Here is a 16,715-nt window from a genome sequence, read left to right on the forward strand (position 1 = left end):
AATTCTCTAACGTTGGTGATCGCAGGCCCTCTAGAGGGTGGCTGGGTGATAGACCTGTGTGCAAGGTCAGGACCAGAAGTCCAGGGCAGCACTCCAGAGAATTAAGAAGCTGTTTCATGAAGCTGTTTTAAGCTGACGTGAGCCTGTACTGCGGTTGGAAAGGGTGGTTCCCCACTCATCTCTGTTCTAGCACTAATCTGGCTGACCATACAACAAGATGGCTTATCTACTGGAAAAGAAAAATTGTACCAGATTAACTAACTAATCTCAGTGACTGTGTGGCCACGCGAGCGCTAGTACCAGCACGAAGAAATCACTGAGAACGCGTGGCTGTGGCTAGAGGAGGTTGGCATCTCTTGGCACTGGCTGCACAGTCTTAGAACAGCGTAAGCTGCTCGTGAGACTGCATCCCTGTAGTACCAGTAACATCTACTTTCCAGAGAATTAGGAGGAGAGATTGCAAATGGAACAGACTTTACAGTGGATATTTTTGAAGTGGGAGGCTTCTGTTCTTTAAGTGAGAAGTTAACATAAAGGTCCATACCTTAGCTTGGACCTTCAGTTAGGGAGTTGAACTTCCTATGAAGATGTCCTCAGAGTCAGCCTCTTGGCTGGCCATTGGTAAATTACTTCAGTATGAGTTATTGACAGAATGGAAGTAACATTTGGCTTAAAAATAAAAAGACGTGTATATTTAACTTTCTTTGCTTTAGGAAACAGTTTGGGCATTGCATGTATGTGTGTGTTCCTAAAGAAAATGGGAAGTTACCTGTTACTCAAGCCTCTAGTTTTTGTTTTGGTTTGTTTTTTTACCTTTCTTTTGGCAGGAAAAGCTGCAAGTCATTTAATGATCAAATAAGGTCTCCATTCTCATGATTTATCTGATATGCTTCTCCTGGAGCCATGGATGAATACAACCGCTTTGTGGATTGGGACAAAATGGATGTTACTGTCCAGAGCCAGGATGCAAAGGAGCTAACCTGCACAGAGTTCCAGGAGCTCAAGCAGCTGGCCCGGCAGGGCTACTGGGCCAAGAATCATTCTCTGAGAGCCAAAGTGTACCACAAGCTAATTAGCAATATCCCGTGCCGCACAGTGACCCCAGATGCAAACGTGTACCGAGACATTGTTGTGAAGATTGTTGGAAAACGTAACAGTGGCTCCCTTCCATTGCCAGAGTTTGTGGATAACAGCCTGGTCCCCACGTACTGCCTGAACGCAGAAGGCATCGGGGCGGTCAGGAAGATTATATTGTGCATTGCGAATCAGTTCCCAGACATATCATTTTGCCCAGCGCTGCCTTCCGTGACAGCTTTGCTCCTCCACTACAGCAAAGATGAGGCAGAGTGCTTTGAACAGGTTTGCCGCATCCTTGCTTGCAACGACCCATCAAAGCGGCTCATCGATCAGACGTTCTTAGCGTTTGAGTCCTCCTGCATGACCTTTGGTGACCTGGTGAACAAGTACTGTCAGGCAGCACATAAGCTGATGGTGGCAGTGTCCGAGGACGTGTTGGAGGTGTACTCCGACTGGCAACGGTGGCTCTTCGGAGAACTGCCCATGGTGTACGTGGCTCGGGTCTTTGATGTGTTTCTGGTGGAGGGCTACAAAGTTCTCTATCGCGTTGCGTTGGCTCTTCTGAAATTTTTTCACAAAGTCAGAGCTGGGCAGCCCATGGAGTCTGAGAGCATCCAGCAGGACATTCGAGCTTTTGTGAGAGACATTGCCAAGTCAGTGACTCCGGAGAGGCTTCTGGAAAAAGCCTTTGCTATCCGCCTTTTCTCACGGAAGGAGATCCAGCTTCTGCAGATGGCCAATGAGAAGGCTTTGCAGCAGAAGGGCATCACGGTCAAACAGAAAAGGTAAGGCTCCCACTACAGGCACCCCAAGTGATCTCCTGAGTGTTCCCAGTGTGTTAACAAGCAGTCGGTCAGTCCTGGGTTACTGCTAGGAAGCTCAACTGGTATGTGCTGTGCTGGTATCTCTGCAGAAAAGGTGAGCAGCCCCCAAATTAAGCATGGCTGGGAAGTGTGACTGAATATTACGATACAAGAGAAACAAAGCAGTTTCTCATAGCTTAGTGATGAATTTATAATTACTTTTTACAGGTACGTATTGATTCCAGGTATTGTATCTCAAAAGTGTCTTTCACAAGCTGTTTTTAAACTAAATTTTAGGCATTTTAGCAAAGCTGGAAAAAACACTGATAACTTACTTGGAAGAAAAGTACCCCAAAAAGTAAAAATTCATTCTTAAACATGAGATTGTTTGTATAAAATGTAAATTTCATGCTGCCTAGTCCTGTGAATTCAGCAGTTTCTTTAGTGTAAGTAGGCAAACACTGTCCCAGCATTTTGCTTCACTGGGGAGTTGTTTTAACAGAGCAAGGAAGAAATAAATCTTATATACAGGTTACTCTTAAAATTAGTTGGACTACAAGCCTCTTAAAAGTCAGGAGTATAGTAAACATAGGTAGGAGTTAACGTATTTTGTGACAGGTTCATGTACTGTTGGAAATAATGATTTTGAAAGAACTGTGGAAGAGAAGAGTGAGGATACTGACCCAAAAGATAATTGCATAATCGCAATTTATTTTCAGAAATGAGAGGAGGAAAAACCAGCTGGGAAACTAGTAAATGAAATCCTGCTCCAATATGATAGTAAAAGCCACAATAATAAAAACAATATCTGAAAGACTTCTCCATGTAAATAGAAAAGATAGCAATATATTAATTTGAACAAAATTAGCATCTTGCCAAGTGCAAATATGAGTTCAGGTAAATACTGGTGTTGTAGACATGTTGTTTTTCTCCTAAGGCCTTCTGTGACTGCAGAAAACTTCTCCCAACCAGTTTTGAAATCTTAAGTTTGTGTTGAACAGTTTATCAGCTGTCATGACCTCTGAAGGGCAGATGACTTCTAAAAGTCTGCTGGGGTCAGTAAGGGTGATCTCTGGAACTTCATATTCTAGAGGGGCACTCTTTCATTTTCTCTAAATCTTCAAAAATCAAATGTACTAGCCACCGATGTATTAGGATCTTACCGCCAGTTGTGATGCTGAATAGTTGCAAACAGATCTAATTCTGTGGTATTGAAATATATACTTAGCGATTTCAGCCTATAAAATAATGTAAATGTTAGCTGAACCTCTTTCATGTGCCTAAGTACATGTGAAGTTCCCTCCAGTCTGTTCCAACTGTTTATTTTTAGACTCAGTTTGGTTTTCAATAAGCTTGTGCTTTATTTTCCTCATCTCTTGGAAGAGACTGCTTTGTCAGTCTCAGATACTTTCAAGGCCTTCAGCCACTGGAATCAGTCACATCAGGTAGAGTTCAGACCATTGTATTTGGGACTCCCAACAAGAAGTATTAACTCTTCCAATATGTGTCTTTTCTTCCTGTACTGAAGTTCGGGAGAGTTGTAATATCCTTTCTGAGTATATTCTTCAGCAGCAGAATGAGGGCTTTAAATAAATATAAACCAACAAAAACCCCAAACAAAACAAAAACAAACAGAAAAACCCCAACAAACCAGAAAAAAACCCAGAAGCTTCTGCTGTTTTAAATGTTGTAGAGGTATTCTTGCTCAGTGATGCCTTCAAACAAAATACAGTAAATTCTTACCCAAGTAATGCCAGTAGTTACTGCCTTGCCAGGCAGAGTTGCTAGTGAAAAACAGTTACCCTCTTCTGTCTGCTTTTGTAAACACTCTGAAAATGCTCAGTATCCCCTGGCCCAGCACTGCTGTGAACTTGGCTCTGTTTGGGTCCCGGTGTGGGCAGATGTGGGTACTGGAGAAGTGAGCTTTTCTGCAGTGCTTGGTAACGTGAGTGAGCTCTCTTGTCCGGATGTGTTTGGCCTGTGCCAGGAGATGATGAATTATTTTTCCAGTCAGATAATTACAAGCAGGTAGCAAAAAAAAAAATAAAATAGAAATAGGAAATATTTTAACCTGTCTGTTTGTTTGTTTTTCTTGTGCTTGGTGATTCAAATCAAACCTTACTTTGTTTCTCTCCAGGCTCCTTCCATTCACTTTGTTGCAGATGTCAGAATTCACTGATCTTTTCTATCTTTTTTTGTCTTTCTCCTTATACATTCTCCTTCTGTCAATCCCATACCTACTGCACCCCTCCTGTTTGCAGTGTTGCATCTCCCAAAAGGTAGGTTGAAACACCTGGAATCTTTGCACTTTGCTCATTTCTTCTGTCTTTGGCTGGTTGTTTTTTCTGGTGCTGTGAGTATTGCTAATGCTGGGTCAGAAGAAGAAGGGCAGCAATTGTAGCATCCGATTGCTGTGTAACATCTGGATACACTCCTGCAAAGTTAGTTCAAAGCACCTGCAAAGTTGTAAGATAAGGATCATGGGCCCAGCTGGTCAACGTAACACTTCCATACAGCAGTACAAACCTGGGTTTTCTGAAATGGAAAAGGGTAATGTTTATCTTGGGATAGAAGTCCTTTCTACACTGGAAGAAAAAGTGTTATTTTTTTCTTAAAACATCTCGAGTGATGTTCAGATGTTCTTCAGAACTGTTAGGTATTGTCGCACATCCAAACCTGGTATATGCTGTTGCAATACTCAACTTTTTTTTTCTTCTTTGCAAGCATTCTGCAGTTAATTGGAGACATGTTGGACAGAACCCAACTTGGCACAGTCCTAAAAGTGACTTGTCTCTATTCAGACCAGATTATATTTATTTTTAAGTAGATAGGGGTTTTTTTAGAGGCAAGAAGACTGTTTTCCTGTGTCAAGGAGGTCAGAGTTACTCAGCCATATAGCATTAATTAAGTCATTCATCAAGTCTTGGCCTGAAAAGCAAATCTTAAAGAACAAAACCCAGTGGACTGTGATACCTGATAAGCAGAGAGCTTGGAAAGGAGAAAGATTGCCTTCCAGGTATTAAGTACCACAGATGTATGGGTTTAAACTAATGCCTTTGAGAATCTTCTGGCCTTGTTGCAGGTGCCCTGAGTTAACTTCAGTGAGTGATGCACACTAACATTTGCACTAATTTATACAATCAAAATTTAAATTAATTTCCTCATGTTTTCATGTCTGGAAGAACACCTTAAGAGACTTACCTAAGCATGTTTCATGTCATATCCTTTGTGTTGAGGATTTTACCTCTGATAAATCAGTAGGCTGTTAATTCCAGCCAAGCAAATCTTCAACGTCCGCAATATTATTTTATTGTAGTTACAGTGTTCTGAAAGGAGCAGAAAGCCTTGATTTCTGCTAGGAAGCACATAGTTTGGGTTTGAGGGGACCTGGGTAGATGCGGGGTGCCTGTTGACACTGATCTCAACACAGGATTAACCACTTACGTCTGAGAATATCGCTTCTACTACACATTTATGCCCTAACTGAAAATATAATGCATTTTAAAGATAAGGCAGACCCTGTAAGATTTGACCCAACACAAAGTAGAGCAGGAAGATGTCATTCAGTGGGTCATACCTTGGAGTGTGGTATCCGTTGTCTTGAAATACATACAGAGCATATCCACTGTGACAGCTGCTACCGCTCGTTGACAACGTTGGCTTTATCTTCAGGAACTGGGAGGTCTCTGAAGCACATTGTGTTAATGATATAGCTGTAAAAACAACAATCCTACAAACAGAGCAAATAAGCTGCTTTATTAAACATCTAAATTGTGCTACTTTTCTAAATCTATTTTCCTTTGGGATAATAACAATTGAACACGTCTTTCCAACATCAGCAGTCAATAGAAAGTTGTCACGCTGATCCCAATAAGCCAATATAAAGAGTTGAGGAAAATGCTAGTGCAGGGTAAAATCTTAATTTATTTGTTCAGTTCTAGTGGTAGATTTTCATGCAGTGCCAGTCCAAATTCAGTGTTATCTCAAACTGCTCTTTTTTTACCAGATAACCCTGAAAGACCTCTGGTGTGGTGAAGGCTAAACTTAAATTTCATTGATAGGTATAGACCAAAATGTTTACTTTTTCTTAGCCTACTTATGTGCTATTCATTTTCACTCATTTACTGCTTTGAAAAGCAACTACCCAACTGAAGTAGATGACTTGCAGTGTCATTAAAGAAATACTGTCAAAAAAAGAGGATGAATACATGTTAGATACTTGTAACTCTAGTTGTAATTTTCTGAATCCCCCCTAAAAAACTAGTATTTCTGTCAAGCAGCACAGAGTTCAGTTTGATGTAGATGCAAGCTGCGTATTGACACTGGTCTCAACACAGGATCAGGGTTCAGTCTTAAGCACCTGCAGCTGTGATTTATGACTGGGAAATAGCAGATCATTTTATTTCAAATCCTTCAGTCAAGCTACAGTCTAGGTTTTATTAACTACATGGTGACATTAAATATAAAATGATTCACTAATATTCAAGGGTCAGGAACAGCATGCCTGGAATAAATAGCCAATACAACAGTGAATGCTTTCGAGTAAATCAGAAAGATCTGTTTGTAAAGGTGATATTCTACCTACATGGAAAAGTTGTAGGAAGACACAGGGTACTGAAAATGATGTGTTACTGTGAATACTGCTGAACACGGGCTTCGAGTGGGGTCTGGGTAGGAAAGTCCTTAAATCAGCAGTTCCTAGTAGTCAGGAGAAGGAACAGGGGCAAAATAAAAGGTACACTGAGGTTGAGAGTCTTTTAGGAACAAGTACTTAAGTTTAGTTGCCCAAACAGATCACATAAGTGTGAAAAATGTACAGACCAAGCCATACAAATAATTACAAGGCTAGCTTGTTTGACGTTTACTAAGTTTAAAACTGTTTTGATACTAGCTACTAACTTTTAGCCTATTTATCATCATTACTTTTCCTCCAGAAATTCACTGTAACAAACTAGTTGAGTGCCCCGAATATTTTTAATTCCCTGAATGTGAGAAAAATCTAATTTCTGATGAAATGGACCCAAGGCTTTGTTTCTCAGCTCTGTTCTGTAGTGCCACCAGTCTTTAGCTGCAGACCAGACAAGACCAGGAAGGCTGAGACCTAAAGTAAGATTCTGAAGGTGTGAGTTCAAGTCTTGGCTCATACTTTACTTCAGTTGATCTCTCCTGTGCCTCAGCTTTGCTGTGTTTAAAAGCACAAATAATATCCTAGTCAGTGATACTGGAAGTTTTGAAACCCATTAATAGTTGCTGCTTGCTTAAATAGGTGTCCGTGTAAGTTCATTGCTAATTAAATAGTGCAGGGTAGCAATGCAAGTAGTGATGTGGCTCATTTTGCTAGAGGAAGCAGTAGTTTCTTTTTTCTTTTTTCTTTTTTCTTTTTTCTTTTTTCTTTTTTCTTTTTTCTTTTTTCTTTTTTCTTTTTTCTTTTTTCTTTTTTCTTTTTTCTTTTTTCTTTTTTCTTTTTTCTTTTTTCTTTTTTCTTTTTTCTTTTTTCTTTTTTCTTTTTTCTTTTTTCTTTTTTCTTTTTTCTTTTTTCTTTTTTCTTTTTTCTTTTTTCTTTTTTCTTTTTTCTTTTTTCTTTTTTCTTTTTTCTTTTTTCTTTTTTCTTTTTTCTTTTTTCTTTTTTCTTTTTTCTTTTTTCTTTTTTCTTTTTTCTTTTTTCTTTTTTCTTTTTTCTTTTTTCTTTTTTCTTTTTTCTTTTTTCTTTTTTCTTTTTTCTTTTTTCTTTTTTCTTTTTTCTTTTTTCTTTTTTCTTTTTTCTTTTTTCTTTTTTCTTTTTTCTTTTTTCTTTTTTCTTTTTTCTTTTTTCTTTTTTCTTTTTTCTTTTTTCTTTTTTCTTTTTTCTTTTTTCTTTTTTCTTTTTTCTTTTTTCTTTTTTCTTTTTTCTTTTTTCTTTTTTCTTTTTTCTTTTTTCTTTTTTCTTTTTTCTTTTTTCTTTTTTCTTTTTTCTTTTTTCTTTTTTCTTTTTTCTTTTTTCTTTTTTCTTTTTTCTTTTTTCTTTTTTCTTTTTTCTTTTTTCTTTTTTCTTTTTTCTTTTTTCTTTTTTCTTTTTTCTTTTTTCTTTTTTCTTTTTTCTTTTTTCTTTTTTCTTTTTTCTTTTTTCTTTTTTCTTTTTTCTTTTTTCTTTTTTCTTTTTTCTTTTTTCTTTTTTCTTTTTTCTTTTTTCTTTTTTCTTTTTTCTTTTTTCTTTTTTCTTTTTTCTTTTTTTCTTTTTTTCTTTTTTTCTTTTTTTCTTTTTTCAAGTGACCTAAGGAGTCACTTCATTAGAAATGCTGACACTAAGGCAGGTACAATAAATTTCAGAAAGCGTTTCCCAGTGTCTCCAAGCAAGCACCGCTCTAAAGTGAAGTGCCAATGCTGCTGATCTCTTAGGGCTACAAGCAAGGAAAATAACACAAAATGTATAGATTGTGTGGTTTAGGGAGTGAGCTAAGCTATTTAGATACATGCAGATATGCAGTATTGAGGTCCTCTTTATGTTCCATGAAACTGAGAAGAAAGAAATGTGTAATTGTCAAAAAAAAAAAAAAAAAGCCATCAGAATTTGGCACATACTTGCAAGTGAGCCCTTGCATGCAGAGCAAACTGCCTAAAGCTTAATTTAACTAATGGCTTCCTAGTGATTTAGTAGCTTGTGTAAGTGCCTGTGTCAGTTCCACCATGTACTCGGCTGTCACCCTTGCGTTTTAAAAGTCTTTAATGTTGGCGATTAATGCAATAACACTTGTTTAATCCCCAGGCTCTGTGTTTGTGTGCTTATTTAATCTGAGAAATGAAGGCTGGTTAAGATGATGATGATTAATAGTAGTATTATTAACTTCAAGTATTTAAAAGCCATGAATCAGTTCTTATTATTGTATCAGACCCTTCTGTGGGCTCTGGGGTTTTCTGTCTGGTCTGTCTAGTGTTCCTTCATGTTTTCAGGCTCCATCTGTAACCATGAACCTAGGAACTTCTTTGGTTCTTAATGAAGTGGAAGTCATCAGTAATAACATGTTCCCAAGAGGTGGAACTTCCCAAAAGCTTCAAATATTTGCCTTGGATTAAAATTGCTTAGCTTGGTAATACTGATTCCTCTAAGATTTCTGAGGGATTTGGGAACTGTGTAATTCCATGATACTGGCAGGACCTCAGAGGGGGAAAAAGATCCTTTCAGATCCTAGCTGTTTCTTTAGGTGTTCTCTATGCTTAAATACTAATGCCAGTGAGACTGTCTCGAACAGCAAATATAATTTGGTCTATTTAAGGTCATGGTCACCCTAGCTGGCTCACTGTTATGTCCTCTATATATGCAGACAGCAGCTGCCGTACAGAGGAATTGCTCCAGGTAGTTCAGTAAGGCCAGATCACTGCTTCCTGAGGATTGTGTTAAACTGCAGTAGTAGTTTATTATTTTCATTAAGTCATGGCCTTCTAATCCCATGGGCTGGAGCTTTGAACAATAGCATATATACTAGGGTCTTAGTTATTGTCCAGTAATCCAAAACTTGTTTTGTTGTTAAATTATTGTTTCTCAGTGTTTTGTATTTTATTTTCCAGGCAGAATGTACACTTAGCAGTTCATGCTGAGAACTTCAAGTCTGAAATTGTCAGTGTGAAAGAGATGCGAGATATCTGGTCATGGATCCCAGAGCGATTTGCACTTTGCCAGCCCCTCTCGCTTTTCACCACCTTGGAACACGGCTGTAGTCTGAGCAGGTAAGGAAAACTTTCCCCAGTCTTCTCTACTGTAAGGCAAAAAAGAGCAACTGGTGAGCTGTTTGCTGGATTGACAAAAAGGCTGTGCCTAGTCAGAACTTGATCTGAAGATTATTAGCAATGGGATGTAAATGTGACAAATTCCCATTTGCTACAGCATTTGACCAGGATACTTCATATGTCAGAACATCCAAGCCATTTTAAACTGTCCAACACCAATTGGAAAAGTCAAACTTACACCAGTTCACAGAATATGCTGGTTTGAGACTGGTTCATCCCCACTGGGTATGAATGGTTTAACTCGGTGGCTGCTCTGTAGGCTCTTTTGATAGAGAACCACATTCAAACTGATCCAAAGAATAAAGGAACTGACAGCTGGAGATGCCTATACCTATGAATCTGATTGTTATCATACTTTTAAAGTGGGATAAACTAGATATGAGTTCTCCTTGCACTTGACACAGAAGACTATAATCGTAGAGCTCCTAATAATGACTTGGACATCTGTAGTTGAGGTATTGAGGTGGGGAGCGATCTGCTGTCCCTGCCCCGTGTGGCTGTGAGGAAAAGCAAAAGGAAGCAAAGAGCATGCATCAGAATTATTTTCTCCAGAAAAGCTTTTTCAGGCACAGCCATCGGTCCTCAGGAAACAACTTCTTTAGATTGTCTTCATTCAAAATGCTGTGAAGTGCCACTGTTGTGACAGGTAGTCTTCTAGTTATTCTGCAGAGGCATAAACAACTGTATGGAGAACTGAATAAAGAAGAACTGCTTGGTAATATTTATTTACACTCCACTTTGTTATTTACAATGGACTGTAGAAAGCATTTGCAGGAATATGCTTAGTATTCAGGTGTCTTTTTTTACCTGCCATCAGTTGGAGGAGAAGGTGGTGCCTGATGTTAAGGAGGAAAAGAACTGCAGTTAGTGGTAGCTGAGCACTCATTTTTGTGTACTTTGCACTTCAGGTTCTATTCTCACAGCGAGGGACATGAACCAACACTTCTCCTCATCAAGACCACAGCAAAAGAGGTGAGTGAGGTGAAAGGCAACAGATTAAATATAATGCTGTATTGCAACACACAACTGTTTATAATAAAATGGAGAAGCAAGGGACTTGAAATTGCTTGGGGTTTTATTTTGGGTTTTTTTTAACAATGCATGCTTTAAGTGGTTCCTTTTGTTGATTACGGGACAGTGCATTCTTGGGTAGATCTTGTAAACTAGGACTTGGTCAGCTATTCTTCCTCCTGTAAGTAATGCGAGATGGTGGACTAGAGTAAGTCTGAGCTCTTGGAGAGGCTCTTTTAATTGCAGAATCAGAGGGAGGGGCTGGGGAATTGTGTTAAGAAAGTCATGATTCATAAAAAATATTTTCATTTTCTCCAGGATGTGAGGAGTGAAAGTAGCAGAATTGAAATAGTATAAATAATATTGGACTACATAATATGGAAACAAAAGCTTTAGCTTCATCTCGCTCTGGAAAAAAAAATAAATAAAACAAGAAAACTCTGAGAACCTGAGGAGGATTGCACACAGGTGCCTTATCTAATGAGTGTTGGTTCTCTACTGTGTATGACAATATTGGACAATGTAATGTGAAAACAGAAACATTATCTTCAAGTTGTGCTTGTTTAAAAAAAATAATGCATAAAACAATAAAGCTTCCCAGAACCTCCAAAGGAGGGCATGCAGGTGCTTCCTGTAATGGCTGTTGGCTGTCTGCACCACTGTGCATGACCTCTAAATATTCTGTGTATAGCATTAAGCTGTCACTGCAGCCTGTGGGCTTATATTTCTGCTTATGTTCCTGCAGGATGACTGTCCCTGAAACAAGCCCATTTCTACTCATATTTGCATCTACCTAATGCTAATGCTCCAGGCTGTTTCTTAGTTCTCTGTATAGTTTCTGGCCATGCCAGGCCTGCATTGCTATGCCAATGGTTTATAGAATGCCCTTGGTATCTAAAGGAAAGAGGGAAAATATTTATTATTTTGCTTCTTGTCCTGGAGCATGTCAAAAGCCTAGCTTTGTAAGTGATGCTGGTTTTTATAGTATGGTTTGTTTCTTGTCTCTCTCTCAAAAAAAAAAAAAAATCCAAACAAAGCAGTAGGAGAAAAGTATGGGGATTTTTGTTTAGTGGTTGTGAGTTTTGTTTTTCTGCAAAGGATTATGTTCATCCTTTATTCATATGTCTATAGTTACATTTTAGAAAGAAGAAAATTTGCCTTCTGATTTTCTGGCTCTCGTGTGCTTCAGGCATATCCAATCAAACAGACTGCTGGGCCATCTTTTTGTTTATGCACATGATTTATCTATATTAAAAAAAAAACTGCTCTTCAGTAATTTTGTCCTAGGAGCTCTGCTTGTAATGCTAAACAGCAAATGTACCTTAGAACAATTCTGTTTCACAAACCATAGTTTGTGAAATTCCAATTCACAAACCATAGTTTGTGTGGGGAAAAAAAAATGCAGCATTGCTTTCATCCCATTCTTAGAGCTTCATTGTTTGGTCTCTGTCCCCTTGGCAGTGATGCTTATTGCTGGTAGCAAGAAATTCTTACAGTGCAAACAAAAGACTCCATGGAAAAGCTCAGCCCTTGAAGGTTGTGTTTTTCTTTATTGGAAACTAGTGAACCCCAGGCTGTTTGAGTAGGCTGCTTGAAATATCTGAGCTAGTTCAGTGTGCTTCAGGCATATCCAATCAAACAGACTGCTGGGCCATCTTTTTGTTTATGCACATGATTTATCTATATTAAAAAAAAAACTGCTCTTCAGTAATTTTGTCCTAGGAGCTCTGCTTGTAATGCTAAACAGCAAATGTACCTTAGAACAATTCTGTTTCACAAACCATAGTTTGTGAAATTCCAATTCACAAACCATAGTTTGTGTGGGGAAAAAAAAAATGCAGCATTGCTTTCATCCCATTCTTAGAGCTTCATTGTTTGGTCTCTGTCCCCTTGGCAGTGATGCTTATTGCTGGTAGCAAGAAATTCTTACAGTGCAAACAAAAGACTCCATGGAAAAGCTCAGCCCTTGAAGGCTGTGTTTTTCTTTATTGGAAACTAGTGAACCCCAGGCTGTTTGAGTAGGCTGCTTGAAATATCTGAGCTAGTTCAGTGTTGGCTTAGCTAAGCTGATTTTAACCTACAATTTAAAATTTAAAAAGACCCCGAGGCTACTGTTTACGACCAGAAATTGTTCAGGCAGAACTGCTCATAGTGTAACTTGTGACAGTACTGTTGCTTTGGATGCCAGAATGAGGAAGTGGAAGTCAGGCGTTACCAGTTTGGAGTGATTTGTGTTATGTTGGAACGTTTCTCCTTTAAGGCCTCAGAGATGTGAAATAATTTATGAAACTCGTGGGATTTAATGGTACCCACCAGTGAATTAAAGCAGTTTAAATCTGTCTTTAGATTTAAGTACTTGTGCTGCTTTAATCCACTGATACAGAGATTTGGAAAATCAAACTAAAAAAACCCTTCAGTTCTGGACTCTTAAATGTTGGTATCAATTGGTTTAATACGCTTTCTTCTTCAACGGAATGTCCCCTGACGGTGCTGTTTGTGCTGTTAGGTCTGTGGTGCTTATCTGTCAACTGACTGGAGCGAGCGCAGGCGAGGAGGCAACAAGCTGAGTTTCTTTGGAACTGGGGAGTGCTTTGTATTTAGGGTGAGTAAAATTTTATTGTTGCTACCCAGTAGCAAGGCACAATAGCTGTACTGGTGTGAATAACTCTTGCTTCCCTTCCACTTGAAGAGACTGGATTATATGCCCTTCTAGTTTATGAAGTCTACTGAACTCTTAATGTGGAGGAGAAAATTTTACTTTTCAGTTTTGTGGTAAGCCTTGCACAGAATGTTTTCTTAAAAGATGTAATAAGGTAACTTGGAAAACACTGCATCATTTCTTCAGTCACCTAAAAAGCAAAGGTATAAAGACAGACAATAACATCTGGCTTAAAAGACAGTTTGATCCAGTCTTTACTGCTGATTGTGGCGGTGGAGTCTGAACGGCTTGAATGGTCTGTGTGATAGTTTCACTGGGCTGGCCCTTGGCCAGCAGCCAGCACAGACGTTCACCCACTTCCCCCCCACCCCCAGGGGGTAGGGGAGAGGATTGGGGGGCAAGGGTAAGGAGGCTTGTAGGGTGAGATAAGAACAGTTTAATAATAGAGAGAAAACTTAAAATAATACTATTAATAATATTAAAATAGTAAAGATAATAATAACAGTAACAAAATATGCAAGTGAATGACACCCAATATTATAGCTCACCCCCCTCCTGACCGAGCCCAGCCCATTCCCAGATCAGGATCCCGGAGGAGCGACAATCCTGAACCGAAACCGCAATCCCGGGAGAGCCAGAGCCCGAGCGAAAGCCAGAGAGAGCAAGAGAGGAAGAGCCCCTCACTGATATGACGTGATATGATATGGAATACCCCACTGACATATCTAACTGTCAATTAAGTTTATTAATTTAAATATTCTTCTCCCCCCTTAACTCTTGTGCTTGTGGACTAACAGAACACAAAGTCCTTCACTTCTAGTGACAAAAATGTAAACATTGGTACGTTATCCATGTCTCTCACAGTGAGTCCCAGGCTGGAAACCAAAACACTGCTCTTCTAATTACTAAAAAGAAAAACCAGCTCTATTTCAGCTAAAAGCCAGGACAGCTGTGCAGAGCTCTCCGTGTGGTGCATGTGCACTAACTAAAGCTCTGCTCTTCTCTGCCCCTATGCAGCTGCAGCCAGAAGTGGAACGCTACGAGTGGGTGATCATAAAACACCCAGAACTGGCCACGGCTGGTTCAGAGCCAGAAAATCATGCTTCCCCAGCTTCCAGCACCCTCTCGTCCAGCAGTGTCCCATCAGACCCCTCAGATCGCCTTTCTCCCTTCTTATCAGCTCGGCACTTCAACTTGCCTTCCAAAACAGCCTCCATGTTCATGGCTGGCAGCAGTGAATGCATCATTATAGGTAACTCAGTGTGAGAATTTGACCATATAGCCTACCAGCTCTTCCTGCCTGTCTTAGCTAAGTCACCTGTATTTATTGTGTATGTATTTCAGTATTGCTACAGTTAGAGATAAAAGTGGCCCAAACCTGATATTTTTACCCAACAAAAATTTTCTGTGGGAAAACTTCCCTATCAAACATTCTAGAGGAACCCATAACTTTAAGCACAGCCATACCTTCATACTGCCTAATTCGTGATGAGAAATAGTTCTTGAAGAGGAACTTACTTTGCACTGAGGCTTTTGAAACACAGGGTAAACTATAAAACACGTTAATTCTTTTGGAACTTTATTGGATCTGTGGTGCTGCTGACTTTGGCAAAAGCCTGCTTAGTAAAGTTGTCACCTGAATAGGATTTACAAGGAACAAGTATAAAATGATAGTTATCCTTTTCCCAAAAAGCTTTACTTGACACTTGTTAGGAGAGCAACTCACCAGGTGATCTCCTCTGTAACATAAGTGTTGTCTGATGTCCCACTGAGCAACATGTGCTCTAATCAACCATGAGTTGGGCTGCTCCAGTATCAGCTGGGCTGGTGAGAGCTTCAGGGTGTGTGTAACTAAATTAGAAATCACTGTTAATGATGTATCACATATATTTCAAAGATCTTTACTGTTGAGCATATATCCCACCATCTCTTCCTATCATCCTTAGATAAGAGAGTTGCTTATATTTACCATATAATATAATTACCATTACTACCACTATGGGTAGTAGATATATAGAAATGAATGTTGTACACAATTCCAGCTGTAGACCAGAATTTCCACCCTTTTGATTCTTCAGATGTTTTTGGTAGCTATTCTTAAATGATAGTTATAGCTATTCTTAAATGGAAGTGTTGAAGGCCAGGCTGGATGAGGCTTTGAGCAACCTGGTCTAGTGGAAGGTGTCCCTGCTGATGGCAGGGGGGTTGGAACTGGATGATCTTTAAGGTCCCTTCCAACCCAAACCATTCTATGATTCTATGATAGTCCTATAAGTAACAGGGGAATCTTCCTTTTTGTTTTCCTAACACGTTCCTGTCTAAATTTGTTTCACTTCATTGCATTCTCTGAGTGTAAGCACCATGAATCCTGACATAGACCCACAGATAATCAATATGTTTTTATCTCTGATGTGTTTTATAATGATTCAGAAGACCGAGCCAGCGCTGTTGCTGATGGATCTTGTTCTTCTCTCAGCTTTGATTTTTGACTGCTAGAAGAATGCTTTGTTTTTTCTTAACTGGAGGGAAAATATGCAGGTGGTAGCTTCCAAGATCCTCCAGCTTGAAAAATAAATCTTAAATGCAGTCATTTTAGTCAGGCTTCTTGTTCTTACTGACTTGCATTACTGTTTTTTTAAATTTAAAAAAAAAATCATCCAGTTCTGATATTGTCATTTGAAAGGTGTGCATTCAAATACACTCTGTTACACCTGAAGACAATAAGCAAATATCACTTAGGGCTTCCAGGTGTTCCCCATGAGAAAAGCAGAGACACCCTTACACTTGTCTTTGTCTCTTCACAGGAGGTGGTGATGGCCAGGCCCTTTACCTCGATGCAGATCTGAACCACGGAAGAACCAGCCACTGCAATACTTTCAATAATCAGCCACTGTGCTCTGAAAGCTTTCAGATTTCTGTCTTGGAGGTGTGGGGCTTCAGGGACACCATGAATGGTTGACATGACTATCATTAATCAACTAGTTTTTCAATTACCTTAGGATTCCTGAGGCAAATTCTAATGCAGGAGCCAAGTTACAACATAATTTCTGCTGGGTTCAGTGTTTTTTAGTGATTACTAAGTGGTGCACTTGAATGCAGGGCTTAGTTGTTTACTCTTATTTTATTTAAGACAGGTCAAGGTGAAGTAATGTATCTGATTAAATCCTCAGCTCTTTACCTCTAGAGATCTGGATTCAGGTCCTGTTATAAGGTAAAAATGAAATGTAATTATTTCAAACCATCCTAAATGGATACAAGTCCATATCACAGGATACGTTTGCAGCTTGATGCAATTCCTCAGAGGCACAGAGCTGGCTGAGGTGCACTTAGAGCTGTGGGCCACTGGCACCAATGTCTGGCTTGAGCCAGTAATATCAAATATCCACTCACATGGAACACTGACC

General features: G+C 39.1%; 1 protein-coding gene across 2 annotated transcripts; it reads left to right on the plus strand.

The window, feature by feature from the left end:
• Positions 1–827: 827 nt before the first annotated feature.
• On the plus strand, positions 828–16,409 carry TBC1D24 (TBC1 domain family member 24). Of its 2 annotated transcripts, XM_010162232.1 has the most exons (7): positions 828–1,862; positions 4,142–4,159; positions 9,423–9,581; positions 10,550–10,613; positions 13,159–13,254; positions 14,329–14,563; positions 16,116–16,409. In XM_010162232.1, exons 1-7 carry the CDS (start codon positions 904–906, stop codon positions 16,268–16,270), a joined length of 1,686 nt encoding a protein of 561 aa, XP_010160534.1. In that variant the 5' UTR covers positions 828–903; the 3' UTR covers positions 16,271–16,409. The 2 variants fall into 2 exon arrangements, with proteins under 2 accessions (XP_010160534.1, XP_010160535.1); XM_010162233.1 differs by lacking the exon at positions 4,142–4,159 and having other exon boundaries at positions 834–1,862.
• Positions 16,410–16,715: the final 306 nt, after the last annotated feature.

This window comes from Antrostomus carolinensis, unplaced genomic scaffold, assembly GCF_000700745.2.
Source record: "Antrostomus carolinensis isolate BGI_N321 unplaced genomic scaffold, ASM70074v2 scaffold12322, whole genome shotgun sequence".
NCBI lineage: Eukaryota > Metazoa > Chordata > Aves > Caprimulgiformes > Caprimulgidae > Antrostomus > Antrostomus carolinensis.

Coding starts and splice junctions, on each gene's coding strand:
- TBC1D24 (XM_010162232.1), top strand. CDS start 904: ATGGATGAATACAACCGCTTTGTGGATTGGGACAAAATGGATGTTACT. Junction 10,614..13,158: donor TCAAGACCACAGCAAAAGAG/GTGAGTGAGGTG, acceptor TTGTGCTGTTAG/GTCTGTGGTGCTTATCTGTC. Junction 13,255..14,328: donor GGGAGTGCTTTGTATTTAGG/GTGAGTAAAATT, acceptor GCCCCTATGCAG/CTGCAGCCAGAAGTGGAACG.